Here is a 22,879-nt window from a genome sequence, read left to right on the forward strand (position 1 = left end):
GCACCATGATGTCCCGTCTTCTTTCAAGAACAATGCACCACTGGGTATGCCCTCTCTCCCTCACTCATGTAGTCAATCTCTCCTTCTCTACTGGATCCTTTTATTGACTTTTTAATAGAATTTATTTCTTAGAGGAATTTTGGGTTCACACCAAAAATGGGAAGTAGGCACAGACATTTCCCATATACCCCCCTCCTACACACATGCATAGCCTCCCTCATTATCAACAACATCTCCTGCCAAAGGGGATTTGTTACAACTTGGTGAATGTACACAGACACATAATCATCACCTACATCCATACTTTACATTGGGGTTCATCCTTGGTGTTTTTTGTTGACTTGGAAATACACAGAAGTCTACTACTTTTTTTATAAAACTTTCCTTGACTCGCACATCCCCTCCAACTACCACTTGGTCTCTCTCCTTCCCTTGAGTTGTCTCTCCTCACTGTCTCTATTTCCTCCCACTTTTTTCTCTATCCACTTTAAACCTCACCTCTGCCTCCCCAAAATGCTCATTTCTCAATAAGGTGGCCAATGACTCTTATGTAGCCTAAATAACAATGGCTCTTTGTTAGTCATTAACAAAGTCATTACTTTTGTGATGTGCTGTGTGATATGTTGGCTACAGTCAGTGTCTTGAAGTATGCATATTCCTTGGCTTCTCTAACTCCCACACCCTGGCTTTCTCTCACTTGCCCAGCTCTGCCTATTCCATGCTGGTTTATTCTCCTTCCCCTGGTCACTAAATGCCTGAGGTTCCTGAAGACTCACCCCAAATCCCTTGGTTCTCATTCCATTCTTCTAGTTGATCTTCTCCATACCCTCAGTTTCAAATATATCCTAAATGAAGATTACCCACAAATGTATATTCTAATCCCCGTATCTCCCGTAAGCCCCAGACTATTTTGAATTGCCTGTGCAACATGTTTACCTCAGCATCTCAGGTAAGTCTCAAGGTCAATGTGTTCAAACCTAAATCTCAACTACCTATGTCCTTTTTATCAATAAATGGCAACACCGTCCATCCAGTTCCACAAGTCAGACACTTGGGGTCATCCATCATCACCTCATAGTCAAATAAGTAGCAAGTTCTGGAAATTTCAGTATTTATTAATGTTAGTATCTGTTCACTTGCCTCATCACCTTGGCCATAACCTCAGCCCTGGCTACCATTATCTCCAGTGTAGCTATTGCAATAGCCATATCTTGGCCCTGTAGCCCTACTTTCCCCTTCCAATCTATTCTCCACAAAACAGCCAAAATACGTCTTTTTGGAAACCAAATCTAGTCATGCAACATGCTTTGCTTAAGCATTTTGGGGGCTTCCTATTGCTATTGATAAAATAAGATGTCCTTACCCAGCCTATAAGGCCCAGCATGGTCAGGCCTTGCCCACCTCTTCAGCCTGGTCGCCACATTCTCCCTTTTGTTCACCTACATTGGCCTTCTTACTGGGTCCACCATGCATCAAGTTTTTCCTGCCAGATCCTTGCTTGTGCTTCCTCAGCTTTGAATGTTCATCTCTCTCCCACCTTGCACTCAACCTTGATTCCAGTGTTCAGCTATTCTTAAAACACCACATTAATAACTTAACCCAGTTGTCATTTCACATTTATATTGATTAAATTTAGTTTTTCCATCTAGTCTAGACTATAAGCTCTTTTCAAATAGAGCCGTGTCTGTCTTTGCTTTCCACTGTAACTACACACAGCGGACATTCAGTTGAACAAACAAATGAATGAATGGACTAATGAATGAAGGTGGTAACCAGACTGTGATAGAGAGAGTGCAGGATTGGTAAATGGCTTCTCTTTGTAGAGTGGGGTAAAGGAAGGTGGCTGCTCCAGTCTGGAGCGAGAGTGAGGTCTACCAGCAAGGCCTCTTTCAGAAATGACACATTCTGGCCATGTTTACCATGCCTCCCTTAAGAGAAAGGAAAGGGAAAGAGGGAGAGGAGGGAAGATAGTAAAGCAAGATTTCCAACCTCCTTTAAAATGTAAATGCCCCTGAGAAGGTACATTTTAAAGTTCATTCCATTAACTAACACATGAAATATCTGTGAAAGCCTTAGGAGGATTTAGCAACACTGAAACCGTCTTCAATGCACCTTGTCATTGATATTACAGTTCTTTTTAACACATCTTTGTACTATGTTTTCTATATGCCTATCTCCTTCAACTGGACTATAAATTACTTGAAGCCAAGGACTGTGATTTTCTTTCCCTTCTATGTAGCATTGAAGCGACACTGGTGTCGGGCATAGCTTGGGCACTCATGAGTGTTTTTTGATGAAGGTCAGATAGAAAAACACGGAATTGGATAAATGTAAAGGTAGGCATAAAAAACAAAGCTGCCTAGTTTACCATTGTGTAGATGGACTAAAACGGTATATACCAAATAATTATATCACCTTGATACAGGGCACTCTAGTGTAGGGGAATGAGCAACAGGCTGGAAATCAGAAGACAATTCTGTAATTATCTATTCACCTGATTGTCACCTCTTTAAACTGTGACTTCCTTAAGAGATGGCAGGCTTTTTTTTTTTTTTTTTTTTTTTTTTTTTTTTTGTCTTTGCGTGGGGTAAATGTGATTCTCTTCTCAATTCCTTTAATATAGTTACCAAATGAATCAAAATCTAGTTGTAGCTCTTGAACTGACTAGCAGGTTATAGTGTTGTCTAGAAGTCTTGTCTCTCTGGGTAAGAATCCTGATGGTAAAGTGACACAGTAGGACAATATGCTTCCAAGATCTTTCTCTCAGGTCTAATATTGGATGAATATATAATTAAACATCTGAACAAGGAGAGAAAAGCTGGGGACAGCCAAGGAGGAAGTAATTGTGTTAATTACAGTAAGTCAAATGGGACTTTAAGAAATCTTCCATAATGTTCATCCTAACAGGTATTGCTAACAAGGATCACGATAAAGGAGCAACTAGTATAATATTGGCAATTTGTATAAAAGTCTCTTAATATATTGCAAAATGTTATGGGGAACAATTATAAAACAGGGGTGAACGTCGGTGCCAGGGAACCTGGTAGGTCAGGAAGACAGTAATTCAAATAAAAAAATGACCCAGTCTGAAATATATGAGCTTATATAAACTATTTTTACCAGCAGCATCTATGGAAAGGATGATTAAGTAATTTGACATGAATTTGAAATTATCTAACAACTTGGTTTTACCTTGGAGGAGAAAATGCTTAGTTTCTCCTAAAATTCATCTTCCTGAAGATTTCTGACAAACATGCCAGTCATATATTTTGCTAACAATGTATCTACCTCCTTCTGGAAAAATTAGTTCATTAATGGAAAATTCTTGGCAACTTCCCTCCAGTTTATACAATGTAAATGCCACCATGGCTACGACAATAATGTGCTGTGCAACATGGATTTCTCAAGGAAGCAAGTGTACAAGTAGATAATTACTTATAGTTAAATGTGGTTAAACAACAGTCTCAGACCCCAGAAGGATACATCTGCATAGCTCAACATTCACTTCCTTGAAGCATCTACGTGTTTTTTCTTGGTCTCAGTAACGTGCTGTGCAATGTGTATTTCTTAAGGAAGCAAGTGTACAAGTAGATAATTACTTATAGTTAAATGTGGTTAAACAACAGCCTGAGACCCCAGAAGGATACATCTGCACAGCTCAACATTCACTTCCTTGAAGCATCTACAGTTTTTTCTTGGTCTTAACAAGTGGGGATGAAAATCTTTCAAAAATGTGTTGTTTCCAAACTCTGCAGAGTAATAACCATAATAACCTAGTAGTAACCACCAATGTTTATTGAGTACTTACTTTGTGCCAGACAGTCCTCAGTGCCTTTATATGCTCATTTATATAATCCTCAAAGCAACTCTGAGGCTTTGTGCTCAAAGGCACTATTTCTTATAATTCCCCATCTCACTGATGTGGACATTGAGGCACAGAGAAGTTAAATAACTTGCCTAAGGCAACATGGTGAGTAAGTGGTGAAGCCAGTATTTGAACCCAAGTAAGCAGCCTGCCTCAAAGCCCACACTCTTAACGACAATGCGATACCAGGCCTTTATAAACTACTGGCCATAATATAATGTAAACTTCTAGTGAAAACAGAGTTACAATTTTGAACATCAATTTTTGAAAGTGACTCTGTGTTCCCTTTCCGTATTCTCTGCTTTTAAAAACCATTAATGCAATTCAGGCTTCATGCAGCTAAATGCATAGAAATCCCAGTGCAGCACTAATAACCAAAACCCCTTTGAAGCCAGAACCTCATGCACAAGGGCAAAGGACTCCAGAACTAGTTTTACTGTTGCCACCTTCCCGCATCTTAACGGTAAAACCCTGAGTGTCCCAAATTAAGCGGACTTCAGTGATCTGACAGGAGGGCACATATTTAAGTGATTTCCCACATCTGGTGTTCCATGTCATTTCCTCTGCTAAGCTTGATTGGACAATCTGATCAGTGCAGCAAAGTGGAAGAGACGCCTTCACTGCACCAAGTGATCCTGAATCTGAGCTTGGCCAGAAAGATTTAAGCTCTGAGGCCCCCATTTAGATAAAGTCTTCTCCCTAAAAAGGTATAGGAGTCAGGCTTCTAAGCTGAGGCAGAGCTGGTAGCTGAACAATAATAAAGGGCACTTCCTCTTATGGGGGGAAATATACACCCATAAAAAGAGGCCTAGGGGATAAAAGCTGAAAGGAAATTTCAAGGCTTTTACGTATTATTATACATTTTTCTACATTATTATATACATAATAAATGTATACACGCCTATACATATAATGCATGTAATATACATATACCCACAATGTATAATGTGCATGCATTATATGTTATACATATTACATAGTAAGATGTGAAATGTGTAACATTTTGGTGCCTGTAGTGTATTGATAGAATATTACAGTATCTGTCAAAGCCAGTCAGGTGACACTTGCTGGTTGATCAAGATACACAGAATATGGGTAACCATTCATAGGTTTTCCATTCTCACTAGAAAACACCACATGGATGCTTAAAACGGCTGTACCAGAGAACAAATTTAAGGACAAACATGCTATTGGCCTAGGCTTTGTTTCAAAGTGTCACTCACTGCTCTGGCAGGTGGGCAAGGATTAGAATGACAGAGGAGACTGCTCAAGCATCTCATTCACTCAGCTTATCTCCTCCTATTCAATGATGGGCAAAAGAATGGTCCCCCACAGATGTCTGCATCCTCATCCCTAGAACGTGGGAGAGGGGACTTTGCAATTGGGATTCAGTTAAGGATTGTGAGATGGGGGATGTCAATTATTTGGGTGGGCTCAAGGTGATCACAAGAATCCTAACGGAGGGAGGGAGGAGGGTCAGAGTTTGAGGAGATGAGATGCAAAAGGCAGAAGTCAGGGTTATGTGAGGAAGGGGCCACAGACCAAGGAAAGCAGGCTACCTTTAAAAGCCAGGAAAGGTAGGGGACTTTTCTATATTAGAGCCTCCAGCAGAAGGAAATAGCCCCTGGCGATGCCTTGACTTCAGCCCAGTTCTGATTTCAGACCTTGCTTGACCTGCATAGCTGTAAGGTAGTAATAAATCTGTATTGTCTTAAGCCACTGAGTTTGTGGTAATTGGTTAGTGCAGTAATAAGAAAGTAATACAGCTACTACAGAGTGAAAGGAGGGATTCTGGGCACAAAAATAAATGAGAAGAATCATTTGAAAGGAATATTACAGAAACGGTAAGGAAACAGGGCTTTCTCAGATCACACAGCAGAAACTCAAACTTTACTAGGCTTAAGGAAGAAAAATTTGGCTAGAAAGACATAGTGAGAGAAAAGCATGGAATTTGAAGGACAGGTGCCTGAGTAGACCCACTGCCTGCACTCAAGCACCGTGGAGAAGGAGGCTTCCAACATACTGAGTAGTGTAGGGAACATATAAATCTGTTCTCCACAATCTTTATAATAGCTGGGTTCCACCCTCAGGAGCTTCAGATCTTTAGGTCTTAAAATACTTTTGGTCTTATGATTTTCCTCATCAAACCTTCAGTTACTCCTAAGGGGAAAGGCACTATCCCAACCCCAGGGGCAACTAATGCAGTCCAAGCCATTATTCACAAAGATGTATCGGTCTGACAACATCTTTCTTTGAAGGATAAATATTTTAAATAGCAACTCCAGGAAAACATTTTAAAATTCTGATTTAATCTTCCTGAAATTATCAGCTAACCCTGCAGAGAAGGATTGAGAAAGGGCTGGCTAACCTATGATCTACCAAGAGGAAACACTTGGACATGGCAGAGGTTCAGGAAAGGTTGCGATGACCTATCAGAGATCCTTCCCCTCCCGTGTCCCAGCTGGGCTGGGGCAGCTCTGTTTTTTCAGTGAGCCTGCTCCTGCCTCTCCCAGAAAGCCTGAGGACCCTAAATGGACTCTGATTCCATGGCCAAAGGGCCATCGATGGGCATCGCTCATTCTGTTAGTGATGTCATCGATGCTACCAAAGAGCCTAGGGCACCATTGACACTGTACTTACATACGGCACCCAGGTCAGGCACACCTGAGACCACCAAGAACTGCCCAGCCCTGCTGAAGGCTAATGTCACATGTAACAGAAAACTTCTGAATGGTCACCGAACACAAGTTTGAGTCAGAGCAGAGGAGATGCAAGCTATCCTTTGCAAATTTTTGCCCAAGTAGCTGCTGTGATGGAAGGCGTTCCAGCTGGGCTATGTGCTCAATGAAGGGGGCTTTGTTTTGTTCACTGATACATCCTCAATGCCCAGAGAGCCACCTGACACAGGGCAGGCACTCACGTTTGTGGAATGAGCAAATGAATGAATGAAAAGAGGCTGGGATGTGTTTTTTTAGAATTACAATATGGCGAATCCTTCAGACTTAACTCACTGGAGCTCTTCCTGGTCCCTGAAATGAGATCTGTGCCCCTTTGAGCCCCCATAAGAGGGCTCTCATATGTTCTTCTCCTCAGACTTGTGCTGTTGTCACTAAGTTCTTCCGAGTTTCCTCTCCAAAAGAAACTGAAAACGGCTAAGGGTTGAGCCTGCCTTATCCATCATTGTATCTGCTGCAGCCAGTCCAATGCCTTCCATGAAGTAGGTGCCCAGTAAATGCCAAGAGATGTGAATCAGTACAGCATCTTTTCTTCACTTTTCCTGGAGAGATAGGGTCACTTGGATCACAGTAGATTGTAGTAAATCAATATACTCTTTTTTTTCCCCAAGCTCATAATTACCATATAAAAGAAAGAACTAATGTAAAATAAGAAGTGATTCTCCAATAAGAAGATCCAGATTTATCAATATCTGAGGTTTTGCCAGAAGTGATAAGCATTTTTAAGTCAATTTCTCAATACAAAAACCTTGATATTAATATAGATATATATGCATATACATAGGACTAGATTTACTAATAGGCTTTCCCTATCTTTGAAGAGAAGATAAAAATAAAATGCAGATTGCATTGAACAAATAGCATATGGCATGCTTTATAAATATATACGTTTTTGTCTCTGTCTCCCTCACACACACAAACCCCAAACTCTGTCTTTCAAGATACTGGCCCCTTGCCCTACTTTGAGGTACCTAAACAGAAAGCTTTGGGATCTCTGATGCTATCATTTCCTTACGGGCCGTCTGGGGGAAGGCTTGTCTGTTACCGCCGGTCAGGAAATGCACTGGATGCTTGTTCCTCAGAACACCGTGAGATACTTTTGAAGCCCCTTCCCATCAAAGCTGGAGGGTTCTCTAACCACATTAGCTACACCTTAGGTCTCACCATTTGCTGTGCCTGGAGCCAGGTACCCAACAGGGGCTGCAGATGCTAACAAGCGCTGATCAAAAGACTCTGTCAATAGAATTCCCTACTTTTCTCTTCTTCGCTGAACATTAGTGACTGAAAAATGAAAGGGCCGAAGGGTAGCTGCGCCATGGAAAGTGGTGAGGCAGCACAAACACATGCCAGTCTTTTGATTTCTACATGTGATGGGAAATTGGTGCTTTGAAAGAAAGAGGGAGGACAATTAATATTTATCGGCTTTGTAGGAAGATAAAACAAATTTATTCTTGAACAGTCCTGCCAATTATTCCTTGATAAAAATGAAAACTAAATTTTAGAAAAGTTATATTTGCACATATTTGGAGAGCCGAATCATTCTAATGGCTTATTCCCAAAGACTGCAGCCCCCAGCCCAATCCTGCCATAGTCAACTTCCCAGTGGCAACCTGCGTTCACCTCTTCCAGGGGATGTGCTTGGTATTTCTCTCTGGATCTTTAAATAACAGACTGTTATTGCTATGTCTTGTTGGAGTTTTGTTTGTTTTTCGTTTTCAGCATTATATATTAGCTCTGCATACCAGAAGAAAGGCACTGAGCTCCTCCACACCCCATTCCTCCCACACCACCATTCTGCACGTGCGTATGTCCCACCATCATCCCAATAAAAGCACGTTGAGACTTTAGTTAGCTCACCATTCAGTGAATGCAGAGACTATGATTACTTTTCTTTTTCTGTGCAACTTTTTGTTCTCCCTGGCTTTAGTAACCATGTTGATTTTCATCTGTGTTGTTTCTACAAATGTGTGCATTTCCATGCTCTTCTCCTGTTGTGCAGGGGGTGGAAGGCATGGTGCAGCGGTTATGAGTGTGTACTGCCTTGGGTTCAAATCTCACTTTGCCACTAACTAGCTGTGTAACTTTAGACTAATTATTAAAGCACTGAGTGCCTCATTTGTACAAGGAAGATAATAATGATCATCTGTCTAATAACTGCTACTCTTCAGATTCAACTAAATTGTATCTGATATACAGTGACTTTGCAGTAAGTATAAGTGATGATGGCTGTTGTTAAGTATTCAATCATTATATCCTGCTAAAGCCTCCCCTGGCACCTTCTGATCTGCTCCAATTGGATGGATCACTCTCTGGAAGACTGCACCATAGCTAGGGCTTTGGGATGGTCGTTCTCCAGCATCCTGGGGATGCCCTTTGCCTTTCTCTGATGTGGGGTCTTCTTCCTCATGAGTCTTGTCTTGGCTTCTCACTTTGGTGGAACGTCCTCTGGTAGTCTGAAAGTACCCTTCTACCTTGAGGTTTGATGGATGGTATGGCCAAGCATCAGATGCTGGGTTGAAAATTATTTTTGTTAAGCTTTTGAAGGCATTGTTCTTCTGGTTTCTAGAGCTACTGCCAAGACATATGATGTCATTCTAACTCCTGATTCATATTCTGTCTCTCTCTCAGGTTTGAGCATCTTCTCTTTTGTCTCCATCACTCTGTCAGGCCCTGAGAGTCTTGATGTGACTCCCATTTTGTTCATTGACCCGGGTACTTAGTCTGTCCTTTCAATGTGGAAATGCACGTTTTCTTATGTTTCCTCTAAAATTTTCTTTCTGTTCTTAGGGGAACTCAACTTCAGTTTTCAACTCTCCTACTGATTTCTGTATTTCTGCTATCAATTTTCTAATGTTTAAGAGCTCCTTTTGTTCTGTGAATATTCCACTTTTAAACAAGTCTTTGTTGTTTGTCCAAAATCATTAGCATCTTTTACTTCTCTGAGGATGTTAAAAACAAGTTCTTTTTTTTAACGTGCTCTTCTTCCTCCACAGTCTAAGGATCCTTCAAGCTGCACTTGTTTTCATTTTTGCTTTGGTCCTACTTTGCAAATGCCTGGTACTTCTTGGATATGTGTTCATATTTCAGGGTGAGCTGCTGGGAGCCCTGTGTGTTTTTGCATGTGTCTCGTGCAAGACTAGGGCTTTACTGTCACTGTAAAACTGTGCTGTTAGTGTAATAGCATCTTGACAGGTAACTGAAGTTAATGCTTGTTTCAATCCGCCATCTTTAATCAGAAGCCTATTAACCGTATTTCTTAGGTAACTGAGGTATCAGGAGAGGGACTTCACTGAAGAATAATTTGTATGCTCTGTTTCTTGGAGAACCCCTGTCAGTATATTGGGCTCTTTTCTCACAGGCTGGTAAGATTCCCAGAATGGCCATTCCAATCCCCTAGTGGGGTAAGGGTGGGGATGGTAACACAAGTGGCTAAGATTCAGGGAGACGAGTGGGTGAACAAGTTGGAGGGCTCAGTATCCAGCTAGTAAACTTTTACTTCATCCACCAAACCAGAGATCCTCTGCTTTATCCTCTCCAGAGATAAATCTTTAGCCTTCTATCAAGATAAAAGCTTGTCAGTTACTGGGTTGTAGCAGTACATATTACACAGAACTGGGGAGAAAATCTGGAGTTCTGCTTCCTGTTTTAGCCCTGTCTTTACCGCCCACCCCTGACCCCTCAGTCCAGAGGGACCAGTACTACTAATGAATACTGGAGTTTAGGTTGGGTTGCTTCTTGGATTTCCCCACTGCTAACTTGGATTTCAGCTTTCAGGGTCTACTTAAATAGCTACCACTTCTCCAACTGCTTCTCAGCTTCCAAAATTATGTAGCTGATGTCTCCTATTCACTTAATCTTTAATTAATTTATGCCACAATAAATAAGCAAAACTTTACTGTTACAGTAATGGTATCTTGAGAGGTAACTGAGGTTAATGCTTGTGTTCAATCTGCCATCTTTATTCAGAAGTCTGTTAACCACACTTCTTAGGTAAGGCACTTGGAGGTACCAGGAGAAGGTGTGTAATTTGTCGAAGCTCATAAAAATCAGTAAGAAATGAAATCAGAACCTGAACTCAGGTCTGCCTGATCCTAAAAGCTCACCCCTTCCACGAGAGCACACTCCTCTTCCAACAGGAGTCACCTACTAGAGTGTGTTCCACTTTAAAATCAGTACCAAGATAAATACCATTAGACCTTGAAGATTCAGGTGATGTCTCTCAGCCTAATGTCACCAGAAGGCACCATTCCACACCTTGTTGCAAATGTTACACTCTTGCTCCATGAATTCTACCCAAAGCCCTGGCTTAGCCCTCTGACCTCAGTTTGAAAGGGTTTCTAGAAGGGAAGGGAATGCCTCCAACAGAAAGGTCCTTGCCCAGTATTGTGAATGCCAACTGTTACCTTTTTCAGTGATCAAAAGACTCCCAGGAAATTAAAAAACAAAACAAAACAAAGGCTTCTCAGAAAATGTCTGAGGTCTTTCTATCAACAAGTCAAAGAGAGGGGTACTTCTAGGTCTCACTCATCAATGGTCATGGTTATCTCCTCGTGATAAACCCTGGACTCCATATGACAAACTTGTCCTGTGGGTCCCCATCAGCATTAGTCTTTTCTGCACAGCTAGAATATCCGAGTACAGCTCTAGAATCACACAGGCTTGGGTTCGGATCCCAGCTTTGTCACGTACTGCTCATGTGGACTATGAGAAAGCTATATAAGTTCTCTAAGCCTTGATCTTCTCTGCTATAAAATGACAAGGGTCATAGCATTCACTTCATCGAGCTGCGATCAGTTTAAGTGAGATACTGTATATTAAGCATAATATCTAGTGGTCCATGGTAAATAAATTCTAAGTGATATTTTATTTTTCTTGTTATCACCACATTCAAGAAATGTTTATGCAGGGGCATGTGGGTGGCTCAGTTGGTTAAGCGTCCAAATCCTGGTTTTGGCTCAGGTCATGATCCAAATGATCATGAGCCTGGTTTTGGCTCAGGTCATGATTCACATGACCTCCCAGTTTGTGGGTTAAAGCCCCATGTCAGGCTCTGCACTGACAGTGTAGAGCGTGCTGAGTATTTCTCACTCTCTTTCTCTGCCCCTCCCTAGCTTGCTCTCTGTCTCTCTGTCTCTCTCTCTCTCAAAATAAATAAACAAACAAACAAATGTAAAAAAAGAAATGTTTATGTATATACACACAAAAAAACTTTGTAACTGTATACTGACAAATGCTAGCTCGACTTAATTCTGGTGATCATTTCACAACATATACAAATGTCAAATCATTATGTTGTACCCTTGAAACTGACATAATGTTACATGTCAGTTACATCTCAATTGAAAAGACAAAATGTTTATGTTACAAATTCACTGGAGACTAAAATATCTACTATGTTCAAAGAGTTGGATTATACTTTGTGGAGGATACAAAAATGAACAAAAATCAGCTCTACCTTTAAATGGCTTGTGGTCTGGTGCCAGGCAGGGCGAACACAGCAGGTGTCCCGCATGATGTTACTGGGAACGGGATTACCCAGCAGCCAGTGCCCACAGCTCCTGGCCCTGCAATAAGCCTTGGGGGTCACTAGAAGCTGGCCCCAGTGTCTCCAGGGTTGCTCCCAGCCACTCAGATCTTCCAAACAATGTATTCTGGGGATAGAACTTCGGTTATGTAAAAGTTTAAAAAAGTGAAATGATGCAAGCTACGTGAAGGATACCGGAGATAAACGATCTATTTATATTTTTATGGTGAAGACATAAATAGAAAAAAACGCATCATCAAAGAAATGTTCCTTAAAATATACATACAGCATGGATGAGAGATATATGCGCAGCACAAACACATGCTAACTATATACCTTTTCACATCAGCCATAATTCTACAAGACTCATTAAGGAAGATTTACCGACCACTGTAATTATAGAAATTAACCCTCTGACAAACTGGGGCATGGTGTGCTTCAGTGATTTTTTAAGACATTTTGTAATAAGACTGTCAAAACAGTAATGAGGAGCTCCTAAGTCCAATCCTTGGCTATTAGCCCACAGACAATATACACATAGATGACCATGTTGTTTTATGTAACATTAATGCACTCAATAACTAACTGAGCACCTATTAAGTGCCAGGGATTGTCTGGAACCTGAGGATATAGCATAAGCAATACAGAAAAGGTTCTTGTCCCTACGGGGGGGGGGGGGGTGTGTTTGTTGGCAGACATTAAACATATTAATACTATTTTTACAGCATTAAAAAAAGCTATAAAGAAAATAAAGAAGGCTAGTGGACTCGAATGATATTCCTGAAATAAAGAGAGTTGGTTTAAAAAAAAACAATTAGTTTTAGGATTTGAATTCTTTGAAGGGTAAAGGCAGACAAACAGTTAAAAAAAAAAAAGAAGAAGGCAAAGATGACAAAAGAAATCACAAAGGAAGCAAAGGAGTTCCGGAGCTCATTATATAGGATCCGAGGAAGGACATTCACCAGAGATCGTGGTTCCAAAAAACCCTTGTTTCTTCCCTCCCTCCCCCCCCTCCAACTTAGTGTGAGTGGGTCCCCAGGCACAGGGAGAGGGAGGCAAGCAATGGCTCCCACTGCAGGCACACAGAGCCCTGTCATGTAGCACCCAGGCAGGGAGAAGGACAGGCCCAGGATAGCTGGATGGGACACTGGACTAGAAACTTAGGCTGGGGTACAGACGGCCCGGAGATTTGGGGATGTCTCGTATTCTTGCCAGCAAAAGACAGCAGGGACTGGGGGCGCCACTCAGGAAGCCGGTCCCTTTTCTGAAGTCTGAACGAGGCACACACACTTAGTGAGTTGGCAAAAGAGGCTGGCTGGGTGCTAAGAAATGTCAGGTTTGGCATTTAATTTAATGAATCCACCCTGGTTCAGCATACATGAGATTTTCAAAGAGAATTTCTCTGAAATTATCCCATGTCTCTCAGACTACTTATAAACCAAACAATGGTATACAGTAATTGTTTTCAGTGAGAAACAGTTGTCACTGAGACCAGGAGGCAGCGTGCCTGGCACTTTACATGCATTGATTCATTCATTTCTCACAACGCTCCGGATGTAGTTGGAATTATTATCACCCCCATTTTACAGATCAGGAAACTGAGGTAGATTAAAATAACAGCAAGTGAGTGCAGAGCTATCATTAGAACCCAGGCAGTCTGGCCCCAGATTTCCTGCTGTTAATCCTAAGGTTACAAGCTAATGGCAGGGGTTGCAAAATGGGGGAGAATCTAGAAACTGGAGGTGTGGTGGTACCACTCATTGATTATTCTGTGGATGTTAAAGCACATGTTGGTATTTTACCTTTTAGTTCTGGTCATTTCACCATGTGACTCTTCTACAGTAGATGCCATGCTTTATTATTTTCTAATTTATTCATTTAAATTCAAGTTACTTAACATACAGTGTAGCAGTTTCAGGAGCAGAATTTACTGATTCATCACTTACATATAACACTCAGTGCTCATCCCAACAAGTGCCCTCCTTAATGCCCATCACCCATTTAGTGCCTCCCCCCAGCAACCCTTAGTTTGTTCCCTGTATTTAAGAGTATCTTATGGTTTGTCTCCCTCTCTGTTTTTATCTTATTTTTGGTTCCCTTCCCTTATGTGCATCTGTTTTATTTCTTAAATTCCACACGAAGCACGATACTCTATGTGGAAAACCCGAAAGACTACCAAAAAACCGCTAGAACCGATATGTGAATTTAGCAAAGTCGCAGGATATAAAATCAACGTACAGAAATTGGTTGCATTTCTATACACCAAAAATGAAGCAGCGGAAAGAGAGATCAAGGAATCAATCCCATTTACATTTGCAACAAAAGCCATAAGATATCTTAGGAATAAGCCTAACCCAAGAGGTCATGCTTTATTTTGAACCTGGTTTTTGCTCTGTTGTTCTCAAGGTGTAAGGGATGAGCTTCTCTAACTTTCTGAATGAAGAAAGCAGTGATTGCAGAGTGTTTGATAGAGCAAGCTACAAATTTTCCAGGATGCTACAGAAATAAGAAGTGATCGATCCATCCCAAAACTTTTTTCGATAACTCTTGCCAACATTTATTCAAGGCCAGGCTGGCAAATGTGTGCATGGTCTGTCTTTCCTAGCTTATAATGTTAATTTCATTTTATTTTTAGGACATGGTTGATCACATTAATTTCCAGTGTTAATTCCAAGTATTCCTTCTCATATTCTTGGTCTACTTTTTGAACCAAGGCAGCTGACAAATACATTTGGATCATCTGTTATGTGCCAAGTACTATGCTTAGGGTACAAAGATAAATAAGACATTGGTGCCTACCAGGAAGGAAGGGAAAGAGGAGGCAGGAAAAGGGAGGCCAGCCCAAAGTCAAACTCCCTGCTCGGGATGGAATAAAGTGGTAAAAGAACAGTCATGCCCTTACTAACTGTGGGGGAGGAACACAGCAAACAAAACTAAACCAAAGACACATCTGGGCCACTGTTTTCATTCTCCTCCTAAATCTCAAACTCATCAGTGCTAATAACAAATAAAGGAGTGATGGGTTTCATCTCCCCTCCCCAGGTATTCTCTAATAAAAAAACTTACAAGGAGCTAGGAGAACCATAACAGTTTTAATAAATGGATTGCTCATCCAAACCCCATTAGGCAATTCTTCTTCTGCTTTGGAGAAGAGGAGCCACAGATGGGAATCCAAGGCCATGAGATGCAGACCACGGATGGGGAGCTCTGGAATAGACAGAGAGAATGGCATGACCCCAGCCCCTCCCTCATCTCACAGGTGGGAAGTGGGTTCTCAGAGATAAGTCCAAGGTCACACAGCTGGTTAGTGGCAGAGCCCCTGCAGCCTAGATATATTCTTTCCTAATCTAATACTGTAGACTTTATTTGTTAAGCAGCATTGGACATACCCTGAAAACAGTGAGGACCCAAGGGAATAAGAAAGACATTGAAAAGTCATGATTAAGAGTGAAAAGTAATCCCCAAGAAGGCCTCTCCATTGTCCTCGGTGTTTCCCCCTACTGCTCCCTCTATGTCCTCAGTCCAGCTTCCTACTCTACTCGAAAACTCACTGCCATCTCAATCTGCCGAAGCATGAAAGACCTGATTTAAAAATACCACTTGCATCCTGAAAACAGGATGGCCTCCCTGGCATCATCCTATTCCTGTACCTCTGTTAAATCATGAGTAAAACCCGTGGAAAAATGCCTCAGTCTTTGAATGAAGTGGGAGACAACCAATCGCCACATGGCACTGGAGACGGTAGAACGGAGGAAGCTCTCTGTTGAAACGCATAGTTAACTTACCCTACAGCCTAAGGAAATGTGAGTCCTGTGCAGTTAATTTTAATATTTCTCATGTGCCAATTTTTTTGTGGCACCAGGTCAATTTAATGCAGCCGACTGTGCCAGACAACACAAATGCCAAGACAGAGGCACAATTCAACCGGACCAAATGTCCCCCGTTCTCAGGATGGGCCTCCTTCCTCAACTTGAAAGCTTCCACACATGCCAGCTTTGATTTTGCTGTAGTTCACACACGCACTCTCTGTCTCTCAGACACACACACACACACACACACACACACACACACAGAGGAAATTTCTGATGATGGTGAAGCAGAGAAAGGACTGTGAGGCACTGAACAAAAGGCACGTCTGCTCTCCTGCTTTGATTCTGGTCCTTTGTAAACAAATCTGCAAAAGGCGGCCGAAGTGTGGGGACAGAAGGAGGAGCCTGGCACTCTCCTTCTTAGTCCCTTAGGGTTTGTTAATCTCTTTATACTCTCTTCCAAGGTAATATTCAAATCAGCCACACAGCTCAATTTACTTTGCTTGGGACTCTAATTGAATAAATCTAAAATAACAACAGATGCAGTGGCCCTGTGCTTTGGTCAAGTTTTTCTTAGATACTTAAGGTACATTCTGGCTGTCTTAATTCTGACTGCATCAGGGAAAGGTGCTCTGTTCTGGTACCTGATTTTACACCAGTGGCAGGCTGACTGTCATTCACTGTTTCAGAGGTTGATAATATTTACTGCTGGGTGAAAGGTTTCCAGAATAACATAGGAAGTGTTTAAGTATCCCTGAAGGTGTAAAGAATGTCTTACCCAAGTCAACTGGTAAGTTTTTAAAGCAAAGAAATTCGGTAAGGTCCTATACTGTGCTAAATGTCACTTCTTCAGAATCATGAGACCTGGGTCAACTATGGGGTGGGAGTCTATTTGGTCCATTTTCTAAGTTACATTAAGGTGAGCCCTCGATGATCCTGCATTTGTAGCTATTCCCATTTGTAAACATATTCAGGGAATGACACTACAGTAAACCTGTCACTCATTCTAGCTTCTTTCCATCCTTTGGCAAAGGATAAGAATTTTAAAAACTATATTATCACCTACTGGGAGTAGGGATGCAGGTTGAAACAGTAGGAACATCATAAGATAAGTGAGCCACTGATAATGAGTTTAAAACTGGTAGATCAAACCTTGGACCTCCAAGCTTTTCTCTGGGAAGAGTATCACCTAGTAAGAATGCTTTTAAGGAAATCATACACTAAACATGCTGAGAGGCTATTCAAGATCATGTGTGTAGAAATGCTGATATTCTTTCAGTTCTTTGGAGACAAGGGTGAAAAGGAATCAGTGCACACAACTGGCACCTCTCAAGGAAAGGAAGGAGCAGGTCTGTGCTGTGGCTGAATAGTGATCACGTTGTGGAGGGATCCTCTGTCTTACAAATGAAAGTAACATTCTGTGCCTGAGCATTGCCCTACTGCAGGATGGTCATCAGAGTGAACATTTTTGCTTCTTGGTGTGCAGGTGTTTTCATTATATGTTCACCATATAGTCTTAGGAGTTCAGAAACTCTCCCTCAGGGAACCATCAAAATCCTCAAGAAAAAAACAGCAATAACCTCTTTGACTTTGGCTACAGCAACTTCTTACTTGACATGTCTCTGGAGGCAAGGGAAACAAAAGTAAAAATAAACTATTGGAACCTCATCAGGATAAAAAGCTTCTGCACAGTGAAGGAAACAATCAGCAAAACTAAAAAGCAAACAGCATAATAGGAGGAGATATTTGCAAATGACGTATCAGATACAGAGTCATCCAAAATCTATAAGGAACTTATCAAACTCAACACTCAAAAAAAAAAAAAAAATCCAGTGAAGAATGGGCAAAATACATGAATAGACACTTTTCCAAAGAAGACATCCAGATGGCTGGATTTCATCATTTCATCCATGAAAAGATGCTCAACATCACTAATCATCAGGGAAATATAAATCAAAACCACAATGAGATGCCTCACACCTGTCAAAATGCCTAAAATAAACAACTCAGGCAACAACAGATGTTGGCAAGGATACAGAGAAAGAAGAACCCTTTTGCATTGCTGGTGGGAATGCAAACTGGTGCAGCCACTCTGGACAATAATTAAAAACAGAACTACCCTATGACTCAGCAATAGCACTGCTAGGTATTTATCCAAAGGATACAGGAGTGCTGATTTGAAGGGGCACATGCACCCCAATGTGTATAGCAGCACTATCAACAATAGCCAAAGTATGGAAAGAGCCCAATGTCCATCAACTGACAAATGGATAAAGAAGATGTGGTATGTATACACACGTACACACTGGAATATTACTCAGCCATCAAAAACAATGAAATCTTACCATTTGTAACAATGTGGATCGAACTAGAGTTCATTATGCTAAGCCAAATAAGTTAGAGAAAGACAAATATATGATTTCACTCTTATGTGGAATTTAAGAAACAAACCAGATGAACATATGGGAAGGGCAGCAAAATAATATAAAAAGAGAGAGGGAGACAAACCATAAGAGACTCCTTAATACAGAGAAAAAACTGACGGTTGCTGGCAGGGTATTGGGGGAGGATGGGCTAAATAGGCGATGGGCATTAAGGAGGGCACTTGTTGGGACGAGCACTGGGTGTTAAATGTAAGTGATGAATCGCTAAATTCTACTCCTGAAATCATCATTACACTATATGGTAACTAACTTGGTTTTGAATAAAAGAAAAAAAAAAAGAAAAACACTAATTCAAAAAGAAAAAAATAAAAAGAAAGTCTTTCTCATGGGTTCAGTAAATGCCCAGCAAACACTTTGGGCCAAAGACCTCCTCTCTCCTCAACAGACCAAGGGGTCTTCACCTTCTCAATAATCCCACCACACACTTGCCCCTAGCCTCTCAAGTTTTTCTTTCACTGGTAGAACTGTTCCAAGTGTATGAGTCCCTTTCCCAGGCCCCTGCCTCTCATCTTGGGCTCATAAGGCCCAGGTTCCACTACTGCTCAGGCTGGAGCATGAACCAAGCAGTCCATGCTGAAAACTGGCTCCTAACCACTGGGAAATGTGCAGGTGCAGGGTTAGGAGCCCAAATCCCTCTCTGCTACCTGAACACCTGTGAACTAATGCTCACACTTCAATGGGAGCCAGCTGCTTGCCCTGTCGTTGCATATAAGGGCAGAATGTGAGAAGTCACCTGAACACCCTGCTGCTATCGTCAGTGCAGCAGGGAAATGTTAACGAAGTAAATGAATGAATGTCGACATCACTACCTGGAACAAGCCTCCAACTTATTAAATATCCCACAGCCTGCGCATTTCAGCTCCTATCTGAGATTTTTTTCCTTCTTATATTCGTTTTATGCCCCTCTGATCTCACATCTTGTTTCTAATCACAGCTCAGAGTGAAACACATGTAAGGTAATTACTCCTTGGTGCTCTGTGGTAGCGCTCATTGATTAGAAATCATTTTCAGAGGGAACACTATAACAAGGAGTTTTGATCAAAGCTGGATTATTATTTCAGTTCCTTGTTTCACCCACACACATTTGCTTTCTCCTCCAGGAAGAAAATTTGTGTGTGTGTGTGTGTGTGTGTGTGTGTAGATAGAGTTTTTCTTAGAGTGGAACTATTTATTTCCTTAATCTAAAACAACTATTTCTTTAAAAAGCGGCTAATCAAGCTTCTTCCTGAAACTCATGTTTCAAGCTCTTAGTGTCACTCCTTCAGCCCCATCTCTCTGGGATGGGGCCATGTTTATGTCAAGATGGTGGGCACTGCAGGGTCAGGCCCAGCCAGGGCCAGAGGAAACATGCTCATGGAGGATGTGGCCCTGGAATGTCATGAGGACGCAGAGGGAGCTCTGAAGGCAAAGACTGGGCTGTGGAGGGTCTGATGCGCCTAGTGAGTTCACTTGGAGGCCCCATCCTTCTGTGCCTGCCCTACTGGCACATTGGACTCAAATCATGAACACAGTGCATTTCAAATTTGCCCTTCTTTTAAGTTGTTTACAGCTGTGCAAATGACTTTCTTATCTAATCCTAGAAAGCAGGCATCCGAGGTCTGCCACAGAAGCTAGAGTGAGATGCACAGGAGGAAGTTCTATTTTTATTTTTTGACATTTAAAAAAATCCTCTTCCATTCTTCTTCCTGAGGTGCTGGGTTAGATTCTACAAGCAGGGCAAAGACAGGATACGCTAGAATGTCAACTCTCAATTACAGTTTTAAAAGGGGAAAGAAGAAGTTGAGATATTCCAAAAGGTTTTAAAATTAAGAGTTTATATTTTCAAAGTAACTGTTTTAGCTTGGAGTGAACCATCATTAGCCCTTAATCCAAATAATCAGAAAGCTTAAACAATGGTCAAGTGACTTAAAAGAAAAGAGACACATCTTGGATTCAGAATATTTAGAAGAGCACTATACATGGATTGTCCTGGATCAGCATAGCTCATGGTTAAGCCTTTAATGTTCTACATTTATAGTTCTCCATAGCAATGAACTTGTCCCCTGAAAATGAGAAGCTACTGGTATCTGAAATAGGTCTTATATAATATATATGTGTACACATATATATGTATAAGTGTGTTACAGTCCGTATACATATACACATTACACATACACATATGTACATATGAGTATAGTATGAGCATATGGCAGACTTCCCCCGCTTGTCTACAGCTTTCCTTTCCAGGGTTCCAGCTACCCATGGTCTACTGCAGTTGGAAGCAACCAGTCCTCCTTCTGACCTATTATCAACAGGTCGGTAGTTAGCCTAATGTCTATGTCACTCACCTCACTTCATCTCATCATGTATGCATTTTGTCATCTCACATCATAAGAAGGATGATATAGTACAGTAAAGGTGTTTTGAGAGAGAGAGAGAGAGAGAGAGAGACCACATTCACATAACTTTTATTACAGTACATTGTTATATAGTTCTATTATATTATGTTGTTAATCTCTTTCTGTACCTCATTTATAAATTAAGTTTTATCACAGGTGTGATACGTTGTGTAGAGGAAAAACATAGCATATACAGGGTTTGGCACTCTCTGCAGTTTCAGGCATCCTCTGGGGGCCCTGGAATGTACCTCCTGTGGATAAGGGGGGACTGCTGTAAGTCTATGGCTAAGAAGATTTTATTCATTTAGTAAATATTTACTAATTGCCCATCATTATGGCAAGCCCTGAGAAAAATAGATCAATAAGATAAAATTCCTACCCTTAAGTTCACAGTCTAGTGGGAGACACATGAAAATATGAAGTACAATGAAATGTTAGTGGCTTTCTGATGGATGTACATATGGGCATAGTGAAAACCAACATGAACAACTTTCCCTGGAGGACAGGGGTATCATGAGAGGTTTCCCAAGGAAAGGAGTCCTTGAGTTGTACTATTAAGGTTGCCCGGTGGCCTCAGTATTTGAACTTTGATATCCAGTAACCCACACTTGGTATGTGCAGTAACTCACAGATAAGCATTCTGGATAAGCAAGCATCTTTTGTACAGTTTCCTGGGCTAAAATTAACCCTGAGTTTCATTACCTGCACTTGACACCAAGGGAATGCAGTCTGGGAGCATGCTGTCCCTAGGACCATTGACACACAAAATATAATGGACAGTCAGTGTACAAAACACCCGTGGAACAGAATGGGCTGGGATGCCTCTCGGCTCTGCGATCCTGCAATGACACACCACTTTGAGTAGGAAAAGTCCAAGGGAAATGAATAGTGTTTTGAAAATAAGGACCATCTTCCAAAATAGCTGTCCACTGCCCTCACGGCACTGCCCCAACAGGAAGAGGGGTTGGCCTGTCTCCAGCCTGCACTGGGAACAGAGCAGTGGGGGCTCTGTCCTAAAGCCTGGGCTGCCAGGGACCTCTGCATGAAACTGCTCAAGTCAGGACTTGAGTCTGGGACACTGACCTGGAAAAGTAAAATCCTGGTGCTCCAAGTAGGAGGGATGGCCAGCTCCCAGATTTAATTTGGTTGTTCTGCATAAAAAGCAAAAAGTCAGAGCCACTGTGTCGCTTTTAAGACCTGCATGATTACTGAATAGCTGTGTAACATCAGGAGGGTGAATTAGACTTCTGAGCCTCAGTCTTCCCACTGTATCACTACATAATACAGTACCTTATACAGACCTGGTGCACAATAGCATACATATACACACAGACACATACACCCTAAGAAAAGTACCCACATGGGATTCCAGGAAAAAGAGACCTCAAAGACACACCCTGACAAAAAAGTTAAATGTTATTTAAGGACACAACCTTTAAAACCTCTGTCCAATAGTGAAGCATATTATTAGTAAAATGGAATGTGATTAAAACAAGTTATTCAGAAACCCACCAGATGAGTGGAGAGTTGATTAAAGAGACAACTCACCATAGGGAAAGTATGTGACCCTTGGGCACTGAAGCCCTGAAGCAAGGAGAGGAAAGTAGGTGACCCTTCCAAAAATTGCATGTTCTTTCTAGTCAGATGCCCAGGACCTACCCCCGTGATGGGTACTGGCCACATCTCTCTTGGTGAGTGACAGATTGGTTCTGCAGGGGACCTCACTTGCCAGTGGAATACTACAAGGACATCATGGATCCTTACAAGGCCCTACACTTCCAGAGCCATCACTGGCACCTGCTCTCATCTCACTGACCTGTTTGCAGAGCAAGAGCCAAACTCTGATTAAAGAAGAGAGGAAGATAGATCTGATTCCCCAGTTCACAAAATGTGGCCCTTCCAAGACACCATGGCTCCCCATGGGCTATTTATGCAAATGACCTGCTCAACTGTGAACCATACTTTAGCAAGAAGCAGCTACTTCTCATTTCTGAAAATTCCCCCAAATATTCCGAATATGTCCGACAAGATTCCCTGATGAACACAAGTCTTCAGAAGTTCTTTAAGTGCAGGGTACAAACATTAGAACATTTCATATGCAAATTTCACATAATCACTGAGACC

The 22,879-nt window shown here is 41.5% G+C and overlaps 1 protein-coding gene across 32 annotated transcripts in view; it reads right to left on the minus strand.

Moving 5' to 3' along the window:
- Positions 1-22,879, minus strand: part of FARS2 (phenylalanyl-tRNA synthetase 2, mitochondrial) — a 626,558-nt gene that overhangs the window by 191,045 nt on the left and 412,634 nt on the right. Inside the window, exon 9 of one of the 32 annotated variants that reach the window (XM_086706383.1) lies at positions 21,839-21,906. The exons of the other annotated variants lie outside the window; for them this stretch is intronic. Coding sequence (XP_086562509.1) covers positions 21,839-21,906 — 68 coding nt within the window. The remainder of the gene's footprint in view (positions 1-21,838; positions 21,907-22,879) is intronic. 32 annotated transcript variants of the gene reach the window in all.

This window comes from Puma concolor, chromosome B2, assembly GCF_028749965.1.
Source record: "Puma concolor isolate L17-30 chromosome B2, mPumCon1.1.hap2, whole genome shotgun sequence".
NCBI classification, from domain to species: Eukaryota; Metazoa; Chordata; class Mammalia; order Carnivora; family Felidae; genus Puma; species Puma concolor.